Source organism: Babylonia areolata, chromosome 31 (genome assembly GCF_041734735.1).
Source record: "Babylonia areolata isolate BAREFJ2019XMU chromosome 31, ASM4173473v1, whole genome shotgun sequence".
Lineage (NCBI taxonomy): Eukaryota > Metazoa > Mollusca > Gastropoda > Neogastropoda > Buccinidae > Babylonia > Babylonia areolata.
In genome coordinates this window covers 30,987,914-31,011,082 of record NC_134906.1, presented here as the reverse complement: position 1 = coordinate 31,011,082, position 23,169 = coordinate 30,987,914, and the positions used below count along the sequence as shown (strand labels likewise).

Genomic DNA, 23,169 nt, shown 5'->3' with positions numbered 1-23,169 from the left:
CTTTCCAACCACACCACCACCACCCACCCCCATCTCCCTTTCCAACCACACCACCACCCACCCCCATTCTCTCTACTCACCCATCACACACACTCACATTGCCATGAGCCTGGGACAACAGCACTATTTGAGTTATGACATATTTTTTAAAGAGATAAGTTTTAAGAGTTGTTTTAAAGGTAGATAGATGAGTTGTTTGTCTGAGAGCAATAGGCAGAGATTTCCAAGTTGTTAGGCCGAAGACGGAAAATGACCTCTTTCCACAGGAGTTAAGGAAGTATCGGGGAACAGTTAGCTGGGAGGAATCAAGAGATCTCAATGTTTTGTTTGGCAAGTACGGGTTAACAAGCTCAGAAAGATATGAGGGTGTGGTATCACAATTCAGACACTGAAAGCACAGACAGGCAGCTTTATATTCAATTCTGGCTTGAACAGGCAACCAATGAAGTGTCCGCAGGACAGCAGTAGCACTCTCTCTCCTCGACTTTTTAAGGACGAGACAAATCAAATACCTGTGTCCGCTTGATGTTCTTTGATTTTTCTAGTGCTTTTAATACAATTCAACCTCACCTCTTAGCAAAAAAGCTGATGCACATGGGACTCGCTTTTCCGACGATTTTATGGGTTTTAGACTATCTTACTAAAAGGCCTCAGTTTGTAAAATTAAATGATTTTATGTCTACTGTCTCTTTCACAAACACAGGTGCACCACAAGGTACAGTCCTCTCGCCTTTTCTTTTTACCTTGTATACGGCTGAATGCAGAAGCCTGACCAATTCGTGTCCCCTCGTTAAGTTTGCAGATGACTCCGCACTGACAGGACTTATTACTGACGACGATGACACTGACTACCGAAGAGAAATTGACAGGTTTGTGAACTGGTGTGAAGAAAATTTCCTTGAGCTGAATGTTGGCAAAACCAAAGAGCTTGTAATCGACTTCAGAAAAAAGAAATCAACTTTAAGTAAAATCATCACAAAAAATGAAGTGGTCGAACAAGTAGACTCATACAAATATCTCGGTGTGATAATCGACAATAAGCTGTCTTGGAATGAAAACTCAACTGCACTCATTAAAAAGAGCAACAGTCGCATGTACTGTCTTAGAAAAATGAAATCTTTTAATGTATGCAAGCAGATGCTCCAAATGTTTTACACATCTGTTGTCTGTAGTGTTTTAACATACGGAGCCGTGTGCTGGGGGGGAAACCTGACCAAACATAACAAAGACAGGTTGGAAAAAGTCATTAGGAAAGTGGGTGGGGTGGTGGGTATAAGACAAGACACCTTTAGCGACATGCACAATAGAAAACTGACTGACAGACTAATAACAATTTTGACCGACGTAAGACACCCACTACATGATGACATTAATAGCAGAAGGTCAGACATAAGTGGTAGGTTTAGAGCTCCACGCGCAAGAACATCTCGATACATTAATTCATTTATTCCTACAGCCATTCGCGCACACAATCAAAACATCCAATACACTAAGTGAACCCTCCCACTCCCCAAGCCCCCTCGCCACAGCAACACCTGAACTTCACCAGCAGACGAGTGTATGGGAGCAGACATTATGCGTGCATGTGGGACTGAGCGGGTGAGCACGGGCAAGCAAGCATTTTTGTGTGTGTGTGATCGGAAGTGATTTTAAAATATTTTCTTATTTTACTTGGATTTCATGTATCTTAATGTTAATGTTCTAATCTTATTGGCGTGACATATGTTATGTGCATGCATACGTTGTTTGTGTGTGTGTGAGTGAGTGAGTGTGTGTGTGTGTGTGTGTGTGTGTGTGTGTGTGTGTGTGTGTGTGTGTGTGTGTGTGTGTGCATTTTACTTATATATACGATTTATTCCCTTGATGTTTTTATTTATGTATTGTTGTACAATACCTTATGGTCTTAACGTGTGTGTGTGTGTGTGTGTGTGTGTGTGTGTGTGTGTGTGTGTGTGTGTGTGTGTGTGTGTGCGTGCGTGCGCGCATGTCATTTTTAGTAATCTTATACCCTTTTTTTGTTGGATGTTTTCATTTGTTAATATTGTTGTGCAATACCCTATTGTCTTAACATGAGTATGTGTGTGGGGGGGTGGGGGGTGGGGGGGTTAGTATATCGTCAGCTATTGGGAATTCTTATTTGACTAGTTTTAATCTCTTCTTATGTTGCGCATGATTTTATGCCAGTGTTTACAATGAGCCTGTGATTGCACAACTTAATTTCCATGTGGATTAATAAAGTGTTTTTGATTGATTGATTGATTGAGTCGAGCTACACTATTCCGTATTTTCTGGAGCTCGTAGAGTTTATCATTGGGAAGGCCAGCTAAGAGAGAATTACAATAATCTAGGCGGGATAAAATGAAGGCAACAGCAAGTTTGTTGGCGGCATCAACAGACAGGAAGGTGCGGATTTTACTAATCTTACGAAACCGAAAGTAAAGAACTCTACACAGGTGGTTCACGAGTTTCCATTGTGAAGAATGAATCGAGGTAAAAACCAACATTGCGGACAGAACTTGAGAAAGAAATGTCTATGCCAGAACAAATCACAGACGTTGTATTTATCTGCTTGAGCTTATTTTTATTACCAGTCAACTTGAGTTCTGTTTTGTCATCATTCATTTTTAGTTTGTTTTGTTTCATCCACTTTGCTACATTTTCTGTGCCAGTTTTAAATTTAGAAGCTAAACAAGGAATTTCAGAGGGAATTGTAGAATCATGCAGTTGAGAATCGTCAGCAAACAGATGATAGTGAGGTACAGACTGTTGGATGGTCAAACTTACATGTTGTGTGTACATTGTAAAGAGTACTGGTCCCAGGACAGAACCTTGTGGTACCCCATACCTATGACACTGTCTTCTGCATTCTTTTCTGACACATTCTGTGACACTGTCTTCTGCATTCTTTTCTGACACATTCTGTGACACTGTCTTCTACATTCTTTTCTGACACAATCTGTGACACTGTCTTCTCCATTCTTTTCTGACACATTCTGTGACACTGTCTTCTCCATTCTTTTCTGACACATTCTGTGACACTGTCTTCTACATTCTTTTCTGACACATTCTGTGACACTGTCTTCTACATTCTTTTCTGACACATTCTGTGACACTGTCTTCTCCATTCTTTTCTGACACATTCTATGACACTGTCTTCTACATTCTTTTCTGACACATTCTGTGACACTGTCTTCTACATTCTTTTCTGACACATTCTGTGACACTGTCTTCTCCATTCTTTTCTGACACATTCTATGACACTGTCTTCTCCATTCTTTTCTGACACATTCTGTGACACTGTCTTCTACATTCTTTTCTGACACATTCTGTGACACTGTCTTCTACATTCTTTTCTGACACAATCTATGACCACCACTGAAGGAGTGGGGGGAGGGCGGGAATAGCAGCGAGCGTGATTACCTTTTCAGAGTTTGGGTCCGAACCTTAGACCACCACTGAAGGAGTGGAGAAGGGGGAGAAATTAGCAGCGAGCGTGATTACCTTTTCAGAGTTCTGGGTGCGAACGTCCTCCGGCACCTTGGTGAGGTAGGTAGGGGTGGCAGCAGCGTCCTGAAGTTTCTTCAGCTGTTTGTTCAGCGTCTCCTTCTTGGTCTGCAGCTTGCCCACCTCTTTCTCCACGTTGATCACACCCTGCCAGGTAAACACTGCTATCACATGTCTCTTACATCATCATCTTCAGAGAGACATGTGATAGCCCACCTCTTTCTCCACGTTGATCACACCCTGCCAGGTAAACACTGCTATCACATCTCTTACATCATCATCATCAGAGAGACATGTGATAGCCCACCTCTTTCTCCACGTTGATCACACCCTGCCAGGTAAACACTGCTATCACATGTCTCTTACATCATCATCATCAGAGAGACATGTGATAGCCCACCTCTTTCTCCACGTTGATCACACCCTGCCAGGTAAACACTGCTATCACATGTCTCTTACATCATCATCATCAGAGAGACATGTGATAGCCCACCTCTTTCTCCACGTTGATCACACCCTGCCAGGTAAACACTGCTATCACATGTCTCTTACATCATCATCATCAGAGAGACATGTGATAGCCCACCTCTTTCTCCACGTTGATCACACCCTGCCAGGTAAACACTGCTATCACATGTCTCTTACATCATCATCATCAGAGAGACATGTGATAGCCCACCTCTTTCTCCACGTTGATCACACCCTGCCAGGTAAACACTGCTATCACATGTCTCTTACATCATCATCATCAGAGAGACATGTGATAGCCCACCTCTTTCTCCACGTTGATCACACCCTGCCAGGTAAACACTGCTATCACATGTCTCTTACATCATCATCATCAGAGAGACATGTGATAGCCCACCTCTTTCTCCACGTTGATCACACCCTGCCAGGTAAACACTGCTATCACATGTCTTACATCATCATCATCAGAGAGACATGTGATAGCCCACCTCTTTCTCCACGTTGATCACACCCTGCCAGGTAAACACTGCTATCACATGTCTCTTACATCATCATCATCAGAGAGACATGTGATAGCCCACCTCTTTCTCCACGTTGATCACACCCTGCCCACTGTCCATCAGTTTTCATAGCACTACTCACTGTTGTCAACAGTGTCTACTGTCAATCAGTTTTCACAGCACTACTCACTGTTGTCAACAGTGTCTACTGTCCATCAGTTTTCATAGCACTACTCACTGTCGTCAACAGTGTCTACTGTCCATCAGTTTTCATAGCACTACTCACTGTTGTCAACAGTGTCTACTGTCAATCAGTTTTCATAGCACTACTCACTGTTGTCAACAGTGTCTACTGTCAATCAGTTTTCATAGCACTACTCACTGTTGTCAACAGTGTCTACTGTCCATCAGTTTTCATAGCACTACTCACTGTTGTCAACAGTGTCTAAAGCACTTGGAGGAAACATAAAACAGCCTGAAAACTGCCCTGGGGCCGTCTTGGTGGGGGGGTGTCATACAGACCAAAACTGTCCTGAGGCTGTTTGGGGTGGGGGCGTGTCATACAGACCAAAACTGTCCTGGGGCTGTTTGGGGTGGGGGGGTGTCATACAGACCAAAACTGTCCTGGGGCTGTTTGGGGTGGGGGCGTGTCATACAGACCAAAACTGTCCTGGGGCTGTTTGGGGTGGGGGGGTGTCATACAGACCAAAACTGTCCTGGAGCTGTTTGGGGTGGGGGGGTGTCATACAGACCAAAACTGTCCTGGGGCTGTTTGGGGTGGGGGGTGTCATACAGACCAAAAAAAGTCCTGGGGCTGTTTGGGGTGGGGGGGGGTGTCATACAGACCAAAACTGTCCTAGGGCTGTTTGGGGTGGGGGGTGTCATACAGACCAAAACTGTCCTGGGGTTGTTTGGGGTGGGGGCGTGTCATACAGACCAAAACTGTCCTGGGGCTGTTTTGGGTGGGGGGTGTCATACAGACCAAAACTGTCCTGGGGCTGTTTGGGGTAGGGGGTGTCATACAGACCAAAACTGTCCTGGGACCATTTCAGTGTGGGAGGGTGACTGACCTTGAGCATAACGTGAGCCTCGCAGTGAGCCGACACAGTGAGCATGGCGCAACCAGCAGGGGGCGCCACCTGGCACAGGAAGTGGACGGTGGCGGTGTTGGCCAGAGTGCTGATCAGACCTTCATACGTCTTCAGGGAGCCAACCACCGTCTGGTCGTCACACCGCAGGTACACTGCACAGCCATTATCAGTCAGTGTGAAACACACACCTCAATAATCATCCTTTTACCTGTCTGGTCGTCACACCGCAGGTACACTGCACAGCCATTATCAGTCAGTGTGAAACACACACCTCAATAATCATCCTTTTACCTGTCTGGTCGTCACACCGCAGGTACACTGCAAGACATGGTCAGTCAGTGTGAAACACACACCTCAATAATCATCCTTTTACCTGTCTGGTCATCACACCACAGGTACACTGCAAGACATGGTCAGTCAGTGTGAAACACACACCTCAATAATCATCCTTTTACCTGTCTGGTCGTCACACCACAGGTACACTGCAAGACATGGTCAGTCAGTGTGAAACACACACCTCAATAATCATCCTTTTACCTGTCTGGTCATCACACCACAGGTACACTGCACAGCCATTATCAGTCAGCGTGAAACACACACCTCAATAATCATCCTTTTACCTGTCAGACTAACCATGTCCACACCTCAATAATCATCCTTTTACCTGACAGACTAACCATGTGCACACCTCAATAATTATCCTTTTACCTGACAGACTAACCATGTCCACACCTCAATAACCTTTTACCTGACAGACTAACCATGTCCACACCTTAATAACCTTTTACCTGACAGACTAACCATGTCCACACCTCAATAACCTTTTACCTGACCGACTAGCCATATCCACACCTCAGTAATTATCCTTTTATCTGACAGACTAACCATGTCCACACCTCAATAACCATTTGTCTGACAGACTAACCATGTTCACACATCAATAACCCTTTACCTGACAGGCTAGCCATAGCCACACCTCAATAACCTTTTATCTGACAGACTAACCATGTCCACACCTCAATAACCTTTTACCTGACAGGCTAGCCATGTTCACACCCCAATAACCTTTTATCTGACAGACTAACCATGTCCACACCTCAATAACCTTTTACCTGACAGGCTAGCCATGTTCACACCTCAATAACCTTTTATCTGACAGACTAACCATGTCCACACCTCAATAACCTTTTACCTGACATGCTAACTATGTCCTATGTTCAGTCCACATCAAATCCCCACCCTGTATAACGTGTTACCTGGCATGCTAACTATGTCCCATGTTCAGTCCACATCAAATCCCCACCCTGTATAACGTTTTACCTGGCATGCTAACTATGTCCCATGTTCAGTCCACATCAAATCCCCACCCTGTATAACGTTTTACCTGGCATGCTATGTCTCACATTCAGTCCACATCAAATCCCCACCCTGTATAACGTTTTACCTGGCATGCTAACTATGTCCTATGTTCAGTCCACATCAAATCCCCACCCTGTATAATGTGTTACCTGGCATGCTAACTATGTCCTATGTTCAGTCCACATCAAATCCCCACCCTGTATAATGTGTTACCTGGCATGCTAACTATGTCCTATGTTCAGTCCACATCAAATCCCCACCCTGTATAACGTTTTACCTGGCATGCTAACTATGTCCTATGTTCAGTCCACATCAAATCCCCACCCTGTATAACGTTTTACCTGGCATGCTAACTATGTCCTATGTTCAGTCCACATCAAATCCCCACCCTGAATGTTTCACCTGACAGGCTAATTATATCCCATAATCAGACAACATGAAATCGACACCTTCAATAATGTTTTACCTGCATACAGTTTTACCTGACATCCTGACAATGTCCCACCCCATGTGATATTTGGCACAAAGGTTGTCATGTTATATCCTACAACGCCACCATGTGAATACTGGTGAACTGACCGACATCACTTAACAGAAGAAGCTAAGTTAAAGGCAGTGTGCTACAACTGATTTCCTGTTTATGGACCACATGCACGTCTTTTTCCCTTTCAGACCTGATCTTCCTTTCTTCTGATTCTATGTCATCTTACAAACAGAACACCGCCAGGAAAAGTATTGATGAATATAGATTTGGTTTTTCACTTCTGTGTCATCTTACAAACAGAATATGCAAACACCACCAGGAAAAGTATTGTATTGATGAATATAGATTTGGTTTTTCACTTCTGTGTCATCTTACAAACAGAATATGCAAACACCACCAGGAAAAGTATTGTATTGATGAATATAGATTTGGTTTTTCACTTCTGTGTCATCTTACAAACAGAATATGCAAACACCACCAGGAAAAGTATTGTATTGATGAATATAGATTTGGTTTTTCACTTCTGTGTCATCTTACAAACAGAATATGCAAACACCACCAGGAAAAGTATTGTATTGATGAATATAGATTTGGTTTTTCACTTCTGTGTCATCTTACAAACAGAATATGCAAACACCACCAGGAAAAGTATTGTATTGATGAATATAGATTTGGTTTTTCACTTCTGTGTCATCTTACAAACAGAATATGCAAACACCACCAGGAAAAGTATTGTATTGATGAATATAGATTTGGTTTTTCACTTCTGTGTCATCTTACAAACAGAATATGCAAACACCACCAGGAAAAGTATTGTATTGATGAATATAGATTTGGTTTTTCACTTCTGTGTCATCTTACAAACAGAATATGCAAACACCACCAGGAAAAGTATTGTATTGATGAATATAGATTTGGTTTTTCACTTCTGTGTCATCTTACAAACAGAATATGCAAACACCACCAGGAAAAGTATTGTATTGATGAATATAGATTTGGTTTTTCACTTCTGTGTCATCTTACAAACAGAATATGCAAACACCACCAGGAAAAGTATTGTATTGATGAATATAGATTTGGTTTTTCACTTCTGTGTCATCTTACAAACAGAATATGCAAACACCACCAGGAAAAGTATTGTATTGATGAATATAGATTTGGTTTTTCACTTCTGTGTCATCTTACAAACAGAATATGCAAACACCACCAGGAAAAGTATTGTATTGATGAATATAGATTTGGTTTTTCACTTCTGTGTCATCTTACAAACAGAATATGCAAACACCACCAGGAAAAGTATTGTATTGATGAATATAGATTTGGTTTTTCACTTCTGTGTCATCTTACAAACAGAATATGCAAACACCACCAGGAAAAGTATTGTATTGATGAATATAGATTTGGTTTTTCACTTCTGTGTCATCTTACAAACAGAATATGCAAACACCACCAGGAAAAGTATTGTATTGATGAATATAGATTTGGTTTTTCACTTCTGTGTCATCTTACAAACAGAATATGCAAACACCACCAGGAAAAGTATTGTATTGATGAATATAGATTTGGTTTTTCACTTCTGTGTCATCTTACAAACAGAATATGCAAACACCACCAGGAAAAGTATTGTATTGATGAATATAGATTTGGTTTTTCACTTCTGTGTCATCTTACAAACAGAATATGCAAACACCACCAGGAAAAGTATTGTATTGATGAATATAGATTTGGTTTTTCACTTCTGTGTCATCTTACAAACAGAATATGCAAACACCACCAGGAAAAGTATTGTATTGATGAATATAGATTTGGTTTTTCACTTCTGTGTCATCTTACAAACAGAATATGCAAACACCACCAGGAAAAGTATTGTATTGATGAATATAGATTTGGTTTTTCACTTCTGTGTCATCTTACAAACAGAATATGCAAACACCACCAGGAAAAGTATTGTATTGATGAATATAGATTTGGTTTTTCACTTCTGTGTCATCTTACAAACAGAATATGCAAACACCACCAGGAAAAGTATTGTATTGATGAATATAGATTTGGTTTTTCACTTCTGTGTCCCCACGTGTTTTTGCGTGTGTGGCATAATGCACTACTGTATATGCGCTGTTTCATCTGAGGCGCTTAGAGGCCATTATATGGAGAGTTTGCACCATATAAGTACAATATATATCATCAATAGATGCACATAAATTCTTTTCATAATTTACATATTCATTTACTGATCAACAAACCCGGAGCATTGCCTGGTTAACCAGAATGACATTTAACCAACTTAACATTCCAGTCAAGGTATCAACACTTTCCCCAGATATCAACACTTTCTCCAGGTATCAACACCTTCTCCAGGTATCAACACTTTCCCCAGGTATCAACACTTTCCCCAGGTATCAACACTTTCCCCAGGTATCAACACTTTCCCCAGGTATCAACACTTTCTCCAGGTATCAACACTTTCTCCAGGTATTCCCCAGGTATCAACACTTTCCCCAGGTATCAACACTTTCCCCAGGTATCAACACTCTCCCCAGGTATCAACACTTTCCCCAGGTATCAACACTCTCCCCAGGTATCAACACTTTCCCCAGGTATCAACACTCTCCCCAGGTATCAACACTTTCCCCAGGTATCAACACTTTCCCCAGGTATCAACACTTTCCCCAGGTATCAACACTCTCCCCAGGTATCAACACTCTCCCCAGGCACTTTCCCCAGGTATCAACACTTTCCCCAGGTATCAACACTTTCTCCAGGTATTCCCCAGGTATCAACACTTTCCCCAGGTATCAACACTTTCCCCAGGTATCAACACTCTCCCCAGGTATCAACACTTTCCCCAGGTATCAACACTCTCCCCAGGTATCAACACTTTCCCCAGGTATCAACACTTTCCCCAGGTATCAACACTCTCCCCAGGTATCAACACTTTCCCCAGGTATCAACACTTTCTCCAGGTATCAACACTCTCCCCAGGTATCAACACTCTCCCCAGGTATCAACACTTTCCCCAGGTATCAACACTCTCCCCAGGCACTTTCCCCAGGTATCAACACTTTCCCCAGGTATCAACACTTTCTCCAGGTATCAACACTCTCCCCAGGTATCAACACTCTCCCCAGGTATCAACACTTTCTCCAGGTATTCCCCAGGTATCAACACTTTCTCCAGGTATCAACACTTTCTCCAGGTATTCCCCAGGTATCAACACTTTCCCCAGGTATCAACACTTTACCCAGGTATCAACACTTTCCCCAGGTATCAACACTTTCCCCAGGTATCAACACTTTCCCCAGGTATCAACACTTTCCCCAGGTATCAACACTTTCCCCAGGTATCAACACTCTCCCCAGGTATCAACACTTTCCCCAGGTATCAACACTTTCTCCAGGTATTCCCCAGGTATCAACACTTTCTCCAGGTATCAACACTTTCGGTATCAACACTTTCCCCAGGTATCAACACTTTCCCCAGGTATCAACACTTTCTCCAGGTATCAACACTCTCCCCAGGTATCAACACTTTCTCCAGGTATTCCCCAGGTATCAACACTTTCTCCAGGTATCAACACTCTCCCCAGGTATCAACACTTTCTCCAGGTATTCCCCAGGTATCAACACTTTCTCCAGGTATCAACACTTTCCCCAGGTATCAACACTTTCTCCAGGTATCAACACTTTCTCCAGGTATTCCCCAGGTATCAACACTTTCTCCAGGTATCAACACTTTCCCCAGGTATCAACACTTTCTCCAGGTATCAACACTTTCTCTCTCCAGGTATCAACACTTTCTCCAGGTATCAACACTTTCCCCAGGTATCAACACTTTCTCCAGGTATCAACACTTTCTCCAGGTATTCTCCAGGTATCAACACTTTCTCCAGGTATTCTCCAGGTATCAACACTTTCTCCAGGTATTCTCCAGGTAGCAACACTTTCTCCAGGTATCCAGCTAACACGTCAGCACATCCAAGGTCCCAGTCAACAAACCCAGTGCATTACACGATCACTGTGTCAGCTGGTTACCAGAGCGACAGCCTCACCTTCAATCTTCATTTTGGGCAGCAGCATGTAGTCTGCCCGGATGGAGCGGATGGTTCTGATCACCTGCTGGGCGAAGTCCACCTGCCCCTCCAGCTGACTGTCACAGAACTGAAACTGCCAGTCACACGGGGTTTTAGTTGCTGTCTGCCACACACATGGTTCTACGCACTTTTTGTGACATTCAAAGCCAGTTAAACTTTTCTTTGATGAGGCAAACTGTTAAAAATAAAAAGTATTTTAAATTCCAAAAAATGGAAATATTAATCAGATCAAATATAAATTTTAATGTATATCAGTGTCTTTCCTTTTCATAGCTTGAAGGGAATATCACACATGTATTGCCTGTCCTTTCTTGCACCATCTATACACAATAATGTTCATTTTGTCACAACAGATGTTAACCTACACTTTTCCTCCAACACTCCCTGTACACAATAATGTTCATTTTGTCACAACAGATGTTAACCTACACTTTTCCTCCAACACTCCCTGTACACAATAATGTTCATTTTGTCACAACAGATGTTAACCTACACTTTTCCTCCAACACTCCCTGTACACAATAATGTTCATTTTGTCACAACAGATGTTAACCTACACTTTTCCTCCACCACTCCCTGTACACAATAATGTTCATTTTGTCACAACAGATGTTAACCTACACTTTTCCTCCAACACTCCCTGTACACAATAATGTTCATTTTGTCACAACAGATGTTAACCTACACTTTTCCTCCACCACTCCCTGTACACAATAATGTTCATTTTGTCACAACAGATGTTAACCTACACTTTTCCTCCACCACTCCCTGTACACAATAATGTTCATTTTGTCACAACAGATGTTAACCTACACTTTTCCTCCAACACTCCCTGTACACAATAATGTTCATTTTGTCACAACAGATGTTAACCTACACTTTTCCTCCAACACTCCCTGTACACAATAATGTTCATTTTGTCACAACAGATGTTAACCTACACTTTTCCTCCAACACTCCCTGTACACAATAATGTTCATTTTGTCACAACAGATGTTAACCTACACTTTTCCTCCACCACTCCCTGTACACAATAATGTTCATTTTGTCACAACAGATGTTAACCTACACTTTTCCTCCACCACTCCCTGTACACAATAATGTTCATTTTGTCACAACAGATGTTAACCTACACTTTTCCTCCAACACTCCCTGTACACAATAATGTTCATTTTGTCACAACAGATGTTAACCTACACTTTTCCTCCAACACTCCCTGTACACAATAATGTTCATTTTGTCACAACAGATGTTAACCTACACTTTTCCTCCAACACTCCCTGTACACAATAATGTTCATTTTGTCACAACAGATGTTAACCTACACTTTTCCTCCAACACTCCCTGTACACAATAATGTTCATTTTGTCACAACAGATGTTAACCTACACTTTTCCTCCACCACTCCCTGTACACAATAATGTTCATTTTGTCACAACAGATGTTAACCTACACTTTTCCTCCAACACTCCCTGTACACAATAATGTTCATTTTGTCACAACAGATGTTAACCTACACTTTTCCTCCAACACTCCCTGTACACAATAATGTTCATTTTGTCACAACAGATGTTAACCTACACTTTTCCTCCAACACTCCCTGTACACAATAATGTTCATTTTGTCACAACAGATGTTAACCTACACTTTTCCTCCAACACTCCCTGTACACAATAATGTTCATTTTGTCACAACAGATGTTAACCTACACTTTTCCTCCAACACTCCCTGTACACAATAATGTTCATTTTGTCACAACAGATGTTAACCTACACTTTTCCTCCACCACTCCCTGTACACAATAATGTTCATTTTGTCACAACAGATGTTAACCTACACTTTTCCTCCAACACTCCCTGTACACAATAATGTTCATTTTGTCACAACAGATGTTAACCTACACTTTTCCTCCAACACTCCCAGTACACAATAATGTTCATTTTGTCACAACAGATGTTAACCTACACTTTTCCTCCAACACTCCCTGTACACAATAATGTTCATTTTGTCACAACAGATGTTAACCTACACTTTTCCTCCACCACTCCCTGTACACAATAATGTTCATTTTGTCACAACAGATGTTAACCTACACTTTTCCTCCACCACTCCCTGTACACAATAATGTTCATTTTGTCACAACAGATGTTAACCTACACTTTTCCTCCAACACTCCCTGTACACAATAATGTTCATTTTGTCACAACAGATGTTAACCTACACTTTTCCTCCAACACTCCCAGTACAAAACCATTTTCACTGTACAACAGAATACAACAAATACAATGCAATGGCAATGCAGTTCAATACATCTTTATTCATCCATCTGGAAATAAACTGTGAAGAATTGTTAACCTGCACTGTTGATCCACAGTCCCCTTGTTGAACTCAATCAGTAGAAACACAAGACACTCTCCTGGGCAGACACAGTATGGAGTGACACATATACAAGACACTCTCCTGGGCAGACACAGTATGGAGTGACACATATACAAGACACTCTCCTGGGCAGACACAGTATGGAGTGACATATATACAAGACACTCTCATGGGCAGACACAGTATGGAGTGACACATGTACAAGAGGTGTGTACACCATGTATAAATAAACCAGACAGACTGACATCAACAAACTGAGGGTGGACAGTGACACAGATAGATACAATGACATCAACAGACTCAGAGCAGACCATGACACAGATACAATGACATCAACAGACTCAGAGCAGACCATGACATAGATACAATGACATCAACAGACTCAGAGCAGACAGTGACACAGATAGATACAATGACATCAACAGACTCAGAGCAGACCATGACACAGATACAATGACATCAACAGACTCAGAGCAGACCATGACATAGATACAATGACATCAACAGACTCAGAGCAGACAGTGACACAGATAGATACAATGACATCAACAGACTCAGAGCAGGCAGTGACACAGATAGATACAATGACATCAACAGACTCAGAGCAGGCAGTGACACAGATAATACAATGACATCAACAGACTCAGAGCAGACCATGACACAGATAATACAATGACATCAACAGACTCAGAGCAAACAGTGACACAGATAGATACAATGACATCAACAGACTCAGAGCAGGCAGTGACACAGATAGATACAATGACAACAACAGACTCAGAGCAGACAGTGACACAGATAATACAATGACATCAACAGACTCAGAGCAGACAGTGACACAGATAGATACAATGACATCAACAGACTCAGAGCAGACCATGACACAGATAGATACAATGACATCAACAGACTCAGAGCAGACAGTGACACAGACAGATACAATGACATCAACAGACTCAGAGCAGACAGTGACACAGATAATACAATGACATCAACAGACTCAGAGCAGACACTGACACAGATAATACAATGACATCAACAGACTCAGAGCAGACAGTGACACAGATAGATACAATGACATCAACAGACTCAGAGCAGACAGTGACACAGATAATACAATGACATCAACAGACTCAGAGCAGACAGTGACACAGATAGATACAATGACATCAACAGACTCAGAGCAGACAGTGACACATAATACAATGACATCAACAGACTCAGAGCAGACAGTGACACAGATAATACAATGACATCAACAGACTCAGAGCAGACAGTGACACAGATAATACAATGACATCAACAGACTCAGACCAGACAGTGACACAGACAGATACAATGACATCAACAGACTCAGAGCAGACAGTGACACATAATACAATGACATCAACAGACTCAGAGCAGACAGTGACACAGATAATACAATGACATCAACAGACTCAGAGCAGACAGTGACACAGATAATACAATGTACAAATCCAGCAGACACTCACGTCAGCAGACTCAGGGTAGGCAGTGACACAGATGGAGGGTGCAGCATCAGAAGACCTTCGTGGAAGTCTCTGGAAAAGTTCCTCAGTGACGAAGGGCATGAGGGGGTGGAGGAGGCGGAGGCCGACGTCCAGACAGGTGTACAACACCTGGCGACACACACCTTTGGCCTCTTCGTCGTCCCCATATAGCACTGGTTTGATGGACTCCTGGTGACATCACATCACATCACATCACATCATGTCACATCACATCACGTCACATCACATCACGTCACACCACATCACGTCACATCACATCACATCGCATCACATCACACCACACCACATCACACCACACCACATCACACCACACCACACCACACCACATCACACCACACCACATCACACCACACCACACCACATCACACCACACGTCACACCACATCACACCACACCACATCAAACCACACCACACCACATCACACCACAACACGTCACATCACACCACATCACACAACACCACATCACCACCCCCCTTTCTTTTTTAATGACTTCATTAAACCCTTAGTTCAGTCAGTAAACCTTTAGGAAGAGATATTTCCCCCTTGGTCACCCTTGGTTCAGTAAACCTTTAGGAAGGGGTATTTCTCCCTTGGTCACCCTCAGTTCAGTAAACCTTTAGGAAGGGATATTTCCCCCTTGGTCACCCTTGGTTCAGTAAACCTTTAGGAAGGGGTATTTCTCCCTTGGTCACCCTCAGTTCAGTTAACCTTTAGGAAGAGATATTTCCCCCTTGGTCACCCTTGGTTCAGTAAACCTTTAGGAAGGGGTATTTCTCCCTTGGTCACCCTCAGTTCAGTAAACCTTTAGGAAGGGGTATTTCTCCCTCGGTCACCCTCAGTTCAGTTAACCTTTAGGAAGGGGTATTTCTCCCTCGGTCACCCTCAGTTCAGTTAACCTTTAGGAAGGGATATTTCCCCCTTGGTCACCCTCAGTTCAGTTAACCTTTAGGAAGGGGTATTTCCCCCTTGGTCACCTTCAGTTCAGTACACCTTTAGGAAGGGGTATTTCTCCCTTGGTCACCCTCAGTTCAGTTAACCTTTAGGAAGGGGTATTTCTCCCTTGGTCACCTTCAGTTCAGTACACCTTTAGGAAGGGGTATTTCTCCCTTGGTCACCCTCAGTTCAGTTAACCTTTAGGAAGGGGTATTTCTCCCTTGGTCACCCTCAGTTCAGTTAACCTTTAGGAAGGGGTATTTCCCCCTTGGTCACCCTCAGTTCAGTTAACCTTTAGGAAGGGGTATTTCCCCCTTGGTCACCTTCAGTTCAGTACACCTTTAGGAAGGGGTATTTCTCCCTTGGTCACCCTCAGTTCAGTTAACCTTTAGGAAGGGGTATTTCCCCCTTGGTCACCCTCAGTTCAGTTAACCTTTAGGAAGGGGTATTTCCCCCTTGGTCACCTTCAGTTCAGTACACCTTTAGGAAGGGGTATTTCTCCCTTGGTCACCCTCAGTTCAGTTAACCTTTAGGAAGGGGTATTTCCCCCTTGGTCACCTTCAGTTCAGTACACCTTTAGGAAGGGGTATTTCCCCCTTGGTCACCTTCAGTTCAGTACACCTTTAGGAAGGGGTATTTCCCCCTTGGTCACCCTTTGTTCAGTCAGTTAACCTATAGGAAGGGGTATTTCCCCCTTGGTCACCCTTAGTTCAGTGAGTACACCTATAGGAAGGGGTATTTCCCCCTTGGTCACCCTTTGTTCAGTCAGTTAACCTATAGGAAGGGGTATTTCCCCCTTGGTCACCCTTTGTTCAGTCAGTACACCTTTAGGAAGGGATATTTCCCCTTTGGTCACCCTTAGTTCAGTCAGTACACCTATAGGAAGGGGTATTTCCCCCTTGGTCACCTTCAGTTCAGTACACCTTTAGGAAGGGGTATTTCCCCCTTGGTCACCCTTAGTTCAGTCAGTACACCTTTAGGAAGGGGTATTTCCCCTTTGGTCACCCTTAGTTCAGTCAGTACACCTATAGGAAGGGGTATTTCCCCCTTGGTCACCCTTAGTTCAGTCAGTACACCTTTAGGAAGGGGTATTTCCCCCTTGATGACCCTTGGTTCAGTACACCTTTAGGAAGGGGTATTTCCCCCTTGGTCACCCTTAGTTCAGTCAGTACACCTTTAGGAAGGGGTATTTCCCAAGTGATCCTGGGGGTCATTCACCAGACACAAGTGATCCTGGGGTCATTCAAACCACACTCAGCATGACCTTATGGTCATAGTTCATGACACATGCTGTACACATACTGTACACATACATACAGCAGTACAGTACAAACAGTACAACACCACAGTTAAACAGGTGTTAATTTACTCTGATCAGGTACTGGTCACACAGATCAAACACACACAATAAAACAGGACAACACCACAGTATAAAACAGGACAACACCACAGTATAAAACAGTACAACACAGTATAAAACAGGACAACACCACAGTATAAAACAGGACAACAGCACAGTATAAAACAGTACAACACAGTATAAAACAGTACAACACCACAGTATAAACTGGTGAAAATCTCACTGCCCAGGCACCAGTCACATAATTCACACAACACAGAACAACACCACAGTATAAAACAATAAAGCACCACAGCAAAACACAGTACAACACCATGGTAAAGACAGGTGTAAATCTGACAGGTGTAAATGTCACTGACCAGGTACCAGTCGCACAGTTCATACAGCACAGCACAACACCATGGTATAGACAGGTGTAAATCTGACAGGTGTAAATGTCACTGACCAGGTACCAGTCGCACAGTTCATACAGCACAGCACAACACCATGGTAAAGACAGGTGTAAATCTGACAGGTGTAAATGTCACTGACCAGGTACCAGTCGCACAGTTCATACAGCACAGCACAACACCATGGTAAAGACAGGTGTAAATCTGACAGGTGTAAATGTCACTGACCAGGTACCAGTCGCACAGTTCATACAGCACAGCACAACACCATGGTATAGACAGGTGTAAATCTGACAGGTGTAAATGTCACTGACCAGGTACCAGTCGCACAGTTCATACAGCACAGCACAACACCATGGTAAAGACAGGTGTAAATCTGACAGGTGTAAATGTCACTGACCAGGTACCAGTCGCACAGTTCATACAGCACAGCACAACACCATGGTATAGACAGGTGTAAATCTGACAGGTGTAAATGTCACTGACCAGGTACCAGTCGCACAGTTCATACAGCACAGCACAACACCATGGTATAGACAGGTGTAAATCTGACAGGTGTAAATGTCACTGACCAGGTACCAGTCGCACAGTTCATACAGCACAGCACAACACCATGGTAAAGACAGGTGTAAATCTGACAGGTGTAAATGTCACTGACCAGGTACCAGTCGCACAGTTCATACAGCACAGGACAACACCACGGTATAGACAGGTGTAAATCTGACAGGTGTAAATGTCACTGACCAGGTACCAGTCGCACAGTTCATACAGCACAGGACAACACCACGGTATAGACAGGTGTAAATCTGACAGGTGTAAATGTCACTGACCAGGTACCAGTCGCACAGTTCATACAGCCAGAAGTTGTACATAGCCGTGGTGGCCGAGGGAAAGTCATAGGTTTCAAACCCCTTGTTGGAGACCTCCACTGCCTCGCTCAGACGACTCAGAATCCAGCGGTCCATCTCCGTTTCTTTGCCACTCAGCTGAAACAGTGGTCATACCTGGTCAAGGGGACAGGTCTGGACAGAGCGAGTGATGAGTGTTGCTGATCTGTCACAGACAATGGTCACAGGAGACAGGACAGTGATGAGTGTTGCTGATCTGTCACAGACAGTGGTCACAGGAGAGAGGACAGTGATGAGTGTTGCTGATCTGTCACAGACAGTGGTCACAGGAGACAGGACAGTGATGAGTGTTGCTGATCTGTCACAATGGTCACAGGAGAGAGGACAGTGATGAGTGTTGCTGATCTGTCACAGACAATGGTCACAGGAGAGAGGACAGTGATGAGTGTTGCTGATCTGTCACAGACAGTGGTCACAAGGAGACAGGACAGTGATGAGTGTTGCTGATCTCTCAGTGGTCACAGGAGAGAGGACAGTGATGAGTGTTGCTGATCTGTCACAGACAGTGCTCACAGGAGATAGGACAGTGATGAGTGTTGCTGATCTGTCACAGACAGTGCTCACAGGAGATAGGACAGTGATGAGTGTTGCTGATCTGTCACAGACAGTGCTCACAGGAGATAGGACAGTGATGAGTGTTGCTGATCTGTCACAGACAGTGCTCACAGGAGATAGGACAGTGATGAGTGTTGCTGATCTGTCACAGTGCTCACAGGAGAGAGGACAGTGATGAGTGTTGCTGATCTGTCACAGACAGTGCTCACAGGAGATAGGACAGTGATGAGTGTTGCTGATCTGTCACAGACAGTGCTCACAGGAGACAGGACAGTGATGAGTGTTGCTGATCTGTCACAATGGTCACAGGAGAGAGGACAGTGATGAGTGTTGCTGATCTGTCACAGACAGTGCTCACAGGAGACAGGACAGTGATGAGTGTTGCTGATCTGTCACAATGGTCACAGGAGAGAGGACAGTGATGAGTGTTGCTGATCTGTCACAGACAGTGGTCACAGGAGACAGGACAGTGATGAGTGTTGCTGATCTGTCACAGACAGTGCTCACAGGAGATAGGACAGTGATGAGTGTTGCTGATCTGTCACAATGGTCACAGGAGAGAGGACAGTGATGAGTGTTGCTGATCTGTCACAGACAGTGGTCACAGGAGACAGGACAGTGATGAGTGTTGCTGATCTGTCACAGACAATGGTCACAGGAGACAGGACAGTGATGAGTGTTGCTGATCTGTCACAGACAGTGGTCACAGGAGAGAGGACAGTGATGAGTGTTGCTGATCTGTCACAGACAGTGGTCACAGGAGACAGGACAGTGATGAGTGTTGCTGATCTGTCACAGACAATGGTCACAGGAGACAGGACAGTGATGAGTGTTGCTGATCTGTCACAGACAGTGGTCACAGGAGAGAGGACAGTGATGAGTGTTGCTGATCTGTCACAGACAATGGTCACAGGAGAGAGGACAGTGATGAGTGTTGCTGATCTGTCACAGACAATGGTCACAGGAGACAGGACAGTGATGAGTGTTGCTGATCTGTCACAATGGTCGAACTGTGGACATGAAAGCCAGTAAAGACTGCAAAGAGACCCAGCCTTTCAAACTACAGTACTCTTGGGTTAACTGAATGAATCACCTGAATGTTGGTATGGAGGTCAATGAATTATCTCCATGCGAAGTGTGGGGGTGGATGAATTATCTGCATGCCGGGTGTGGGGGTGGATGATTTACCTGAATGTTTGGTATGGAGGTCAATGAATTATCTGCATGCTAGGTGTGGGGGTGGATGATTTACCTGTATGCTAGGTGTGGGGGTGGATGAATTATCTGTATGCTAGGTGTGGGGTGGATGAATTACCTGAATGTTTGGTATGGAGGTCAATGAATTATCTCCATGCGGGGTGTGGGGGTGGATGAATTATCTGAATGTTTGGTATGGAGGTCAATGAATTTCAATTATCTGCATGCGGGGTGTGGGGGTGGATGATTTACCTGAATGCTAGGTGTGGGGGTGGATGAATTACCTGTATGCTAGGTGTGGGGGTGGATGAATTACCTGTATGCTAGGTGTGGGGGTGGATGAATTACCTGTATGCTAGGTGTGGGGGGTGGATGATTTACCTGTATGATAGGTGTGGGGGTGGATGAATTACCTGTATGCTAGGTGTGGGGGTGGATGAATAACCTGTATGCTAGGTGTGGGGGTGGATGATTTACCTGTATGCTAGGTGTGGGGGTGGATGAATTACCTGTATGCTAGGTGTGGGGGTGGATGATTTACCTGAATGCTAGGTGTGGGGGTGGATGAATTACCTGTATGCTAGGTGTGGGGGTGGATGAATTACCTGTATGCTAGGTGTGGGGTGGATGATTTACCTGTATGCAAGGTGTGGGGATGGATGAATTACCTGTATGCTAGGTGTGGGGGTCACTGCTGTCTAGGCTATAAGCAGAACCACACACTTAGCTGACTGTGAGATCCCCCTAACAGGCCTGATAGTGCCAGACACTGCACTGATAAGTACCAGCTGCTGTGCCTGCTAACCCGTCACTGACCCTTCTTTGTCTTCTATTAAAGCGTGGCAATTTGTGCGCCTCTTTTGAGCGGGCTGGTGAGTATACTCCTATTTCTGCGGCATTAATGTTTTGCACCATTGGAAAGAGCGGACACTTATCTTTTTGATGGTGGTAGTACTTTCCTTGGCTGGTAAATATTTTTTAAGATAGCAGCATTTACTTGAGAGAACTGTGGTGACAATTGTGACTGGCGGTGGTGTGGTTTTTTTCATAGCAGAAGTACCGTGAGTTTGGTTTTCCTTCACATTCTGTTCTCTCACATTTCTTTCTTCCATTCCTTTCTTTCATTCTGTTTTCTTCCCTGTCTTTCTTGCGTGCTGTTTCTTTCCCTCTCTTTCTCTCCTTCTCCTTCATCCCTTCCTTTCTTTCGTGCTGTTTCCTTCCCTCTCTTTCTCTCCTTCTCCTTCATCCCTTCCTTTCTTTCGTGCTGTTTCCTTCCCTCTCTTTCTCTCCTTCTCCTTCATCCCTTCCTTCTTTCGTGCCGTTTCCTTCCCTCTCTTTCTCTCCTTCTCCTTCATCCCTTCCTTTCTTTCGTGCCGTTTCCTTCCCTCTCTTTCTCTCCTTCTCCTTCATCCCTTCCTTTCTTTCGTGCCGTTTCCTTCCCTCTCTTTCTCTCCTTCTCCTTCATCCCTTCCTTTCTTTCGTGCTGTTTCCTTCCCTCTCTTTCTCTCCTTCTCCTTCATCCCTTCCTTTCTTTCGTGCCGTTTCCTTCCCTCTCTTTCTCTCCTTCTCCTTCATCCCTTCCTTTCTTTCGTGCCGTTTCCTTCCCTCTCTTTCTCTCCTTCTCCTTCATCCCTTCCTTTCTTTCGTGCCGTTTCCTTCCCTCTCTTTCTCTCCTTCTCCTTCATCCCTTCCTTTCTTTCGTGCTGTTTCCTTCCCTCTCTTTCTCTCCTTCTCCTTCATCCCTTCCTTTCTTTCGTTCTGTTTCCTTCTCTCTCTTTCTTTCGTCAGTGCTGCTTTCTCCCCTCTCTTTCTTTCTGTTTTCTTCCCTCTCTTTCTTTCATGCTTTCTAGATTTAACACACACACACACACACACACACACAAACCAGCAGAAATTTTTCTTACAAACCGCCAGAACAAACTGCCATCCACACCCCATACACGTGGCTGTGGTTTTCTTCAATGTGCGTGAATGACTGAATCAGTGTGCCTGTGGAGTACTTGTACAAGCTGCAAAACAGTTGTGATCTTTAACACGCCACAGCTTCCTTCAGAATTTCCAGCCATCAACACAGGTTAGTGAGAGGCATGCTGATGTGTAATGCTGTGCATGGAATGTATTGTCTGTGTTGAGCGAAATATGTGAGATTAGATTCAGTGTGCTAAAAATGTGTCAAAATGCATGTTACCAAACTGGTGGTAAGCATACCTGCTTTTTTCAAACAGTTATCCTGAGAAAAATAATCGGATGTTCACATTTGAGTTTCCTATCGTTTTAAAGCTAAGACTGTGCTCTTTCAAACCATACTATTTATTAAGCGATTGCGTTGACAAGCAGTGTGTTATCAAAAGTTAACGAAGAGGTGTTGTTTTCTCCCTGTGGCCGCTGCCATCGCGCGGAACAGCACACTGGTCTTTC

General features: G+C 43.8%; 1 protein-coding gene across 1 annotated transcript in view; it reads right to left on the bottom strand.

Moving 5' to 3' along the window:
* The window catches only part of LOC143276248 (valine--tRNA ligase-like), a 68,537-nt gene that overhangs the window by 3,623 nt on the left and 41,745 nt on the right, over positions 1-23,169 (bottom strand). The window contains exons 22-26 of the mRNA XM_076580726.1: positions 18,922-19,077; positions 15,369-15,575; positions 11,455-11,569; positions 5,543-5,715; positions 3,502-3,651 (exon numbers count right to left, since the gene is read on the bottom strand). Of these exons, the coding sequence (XP_076436841.1) occupies positions 3,502-3,651; positions 5,543-5,715; positions 11,455-11,569; positions 15,369-15,575; positions 18,922-19,077 (801 nt within the window). The remainder of the gene's footprint in view (positions 1-3,501; positions 3,652-5,542; positions 5,716-11,454; positions 11,570-15,368; positions 15,576-18,921; positions 19,078-23,169) is intronic.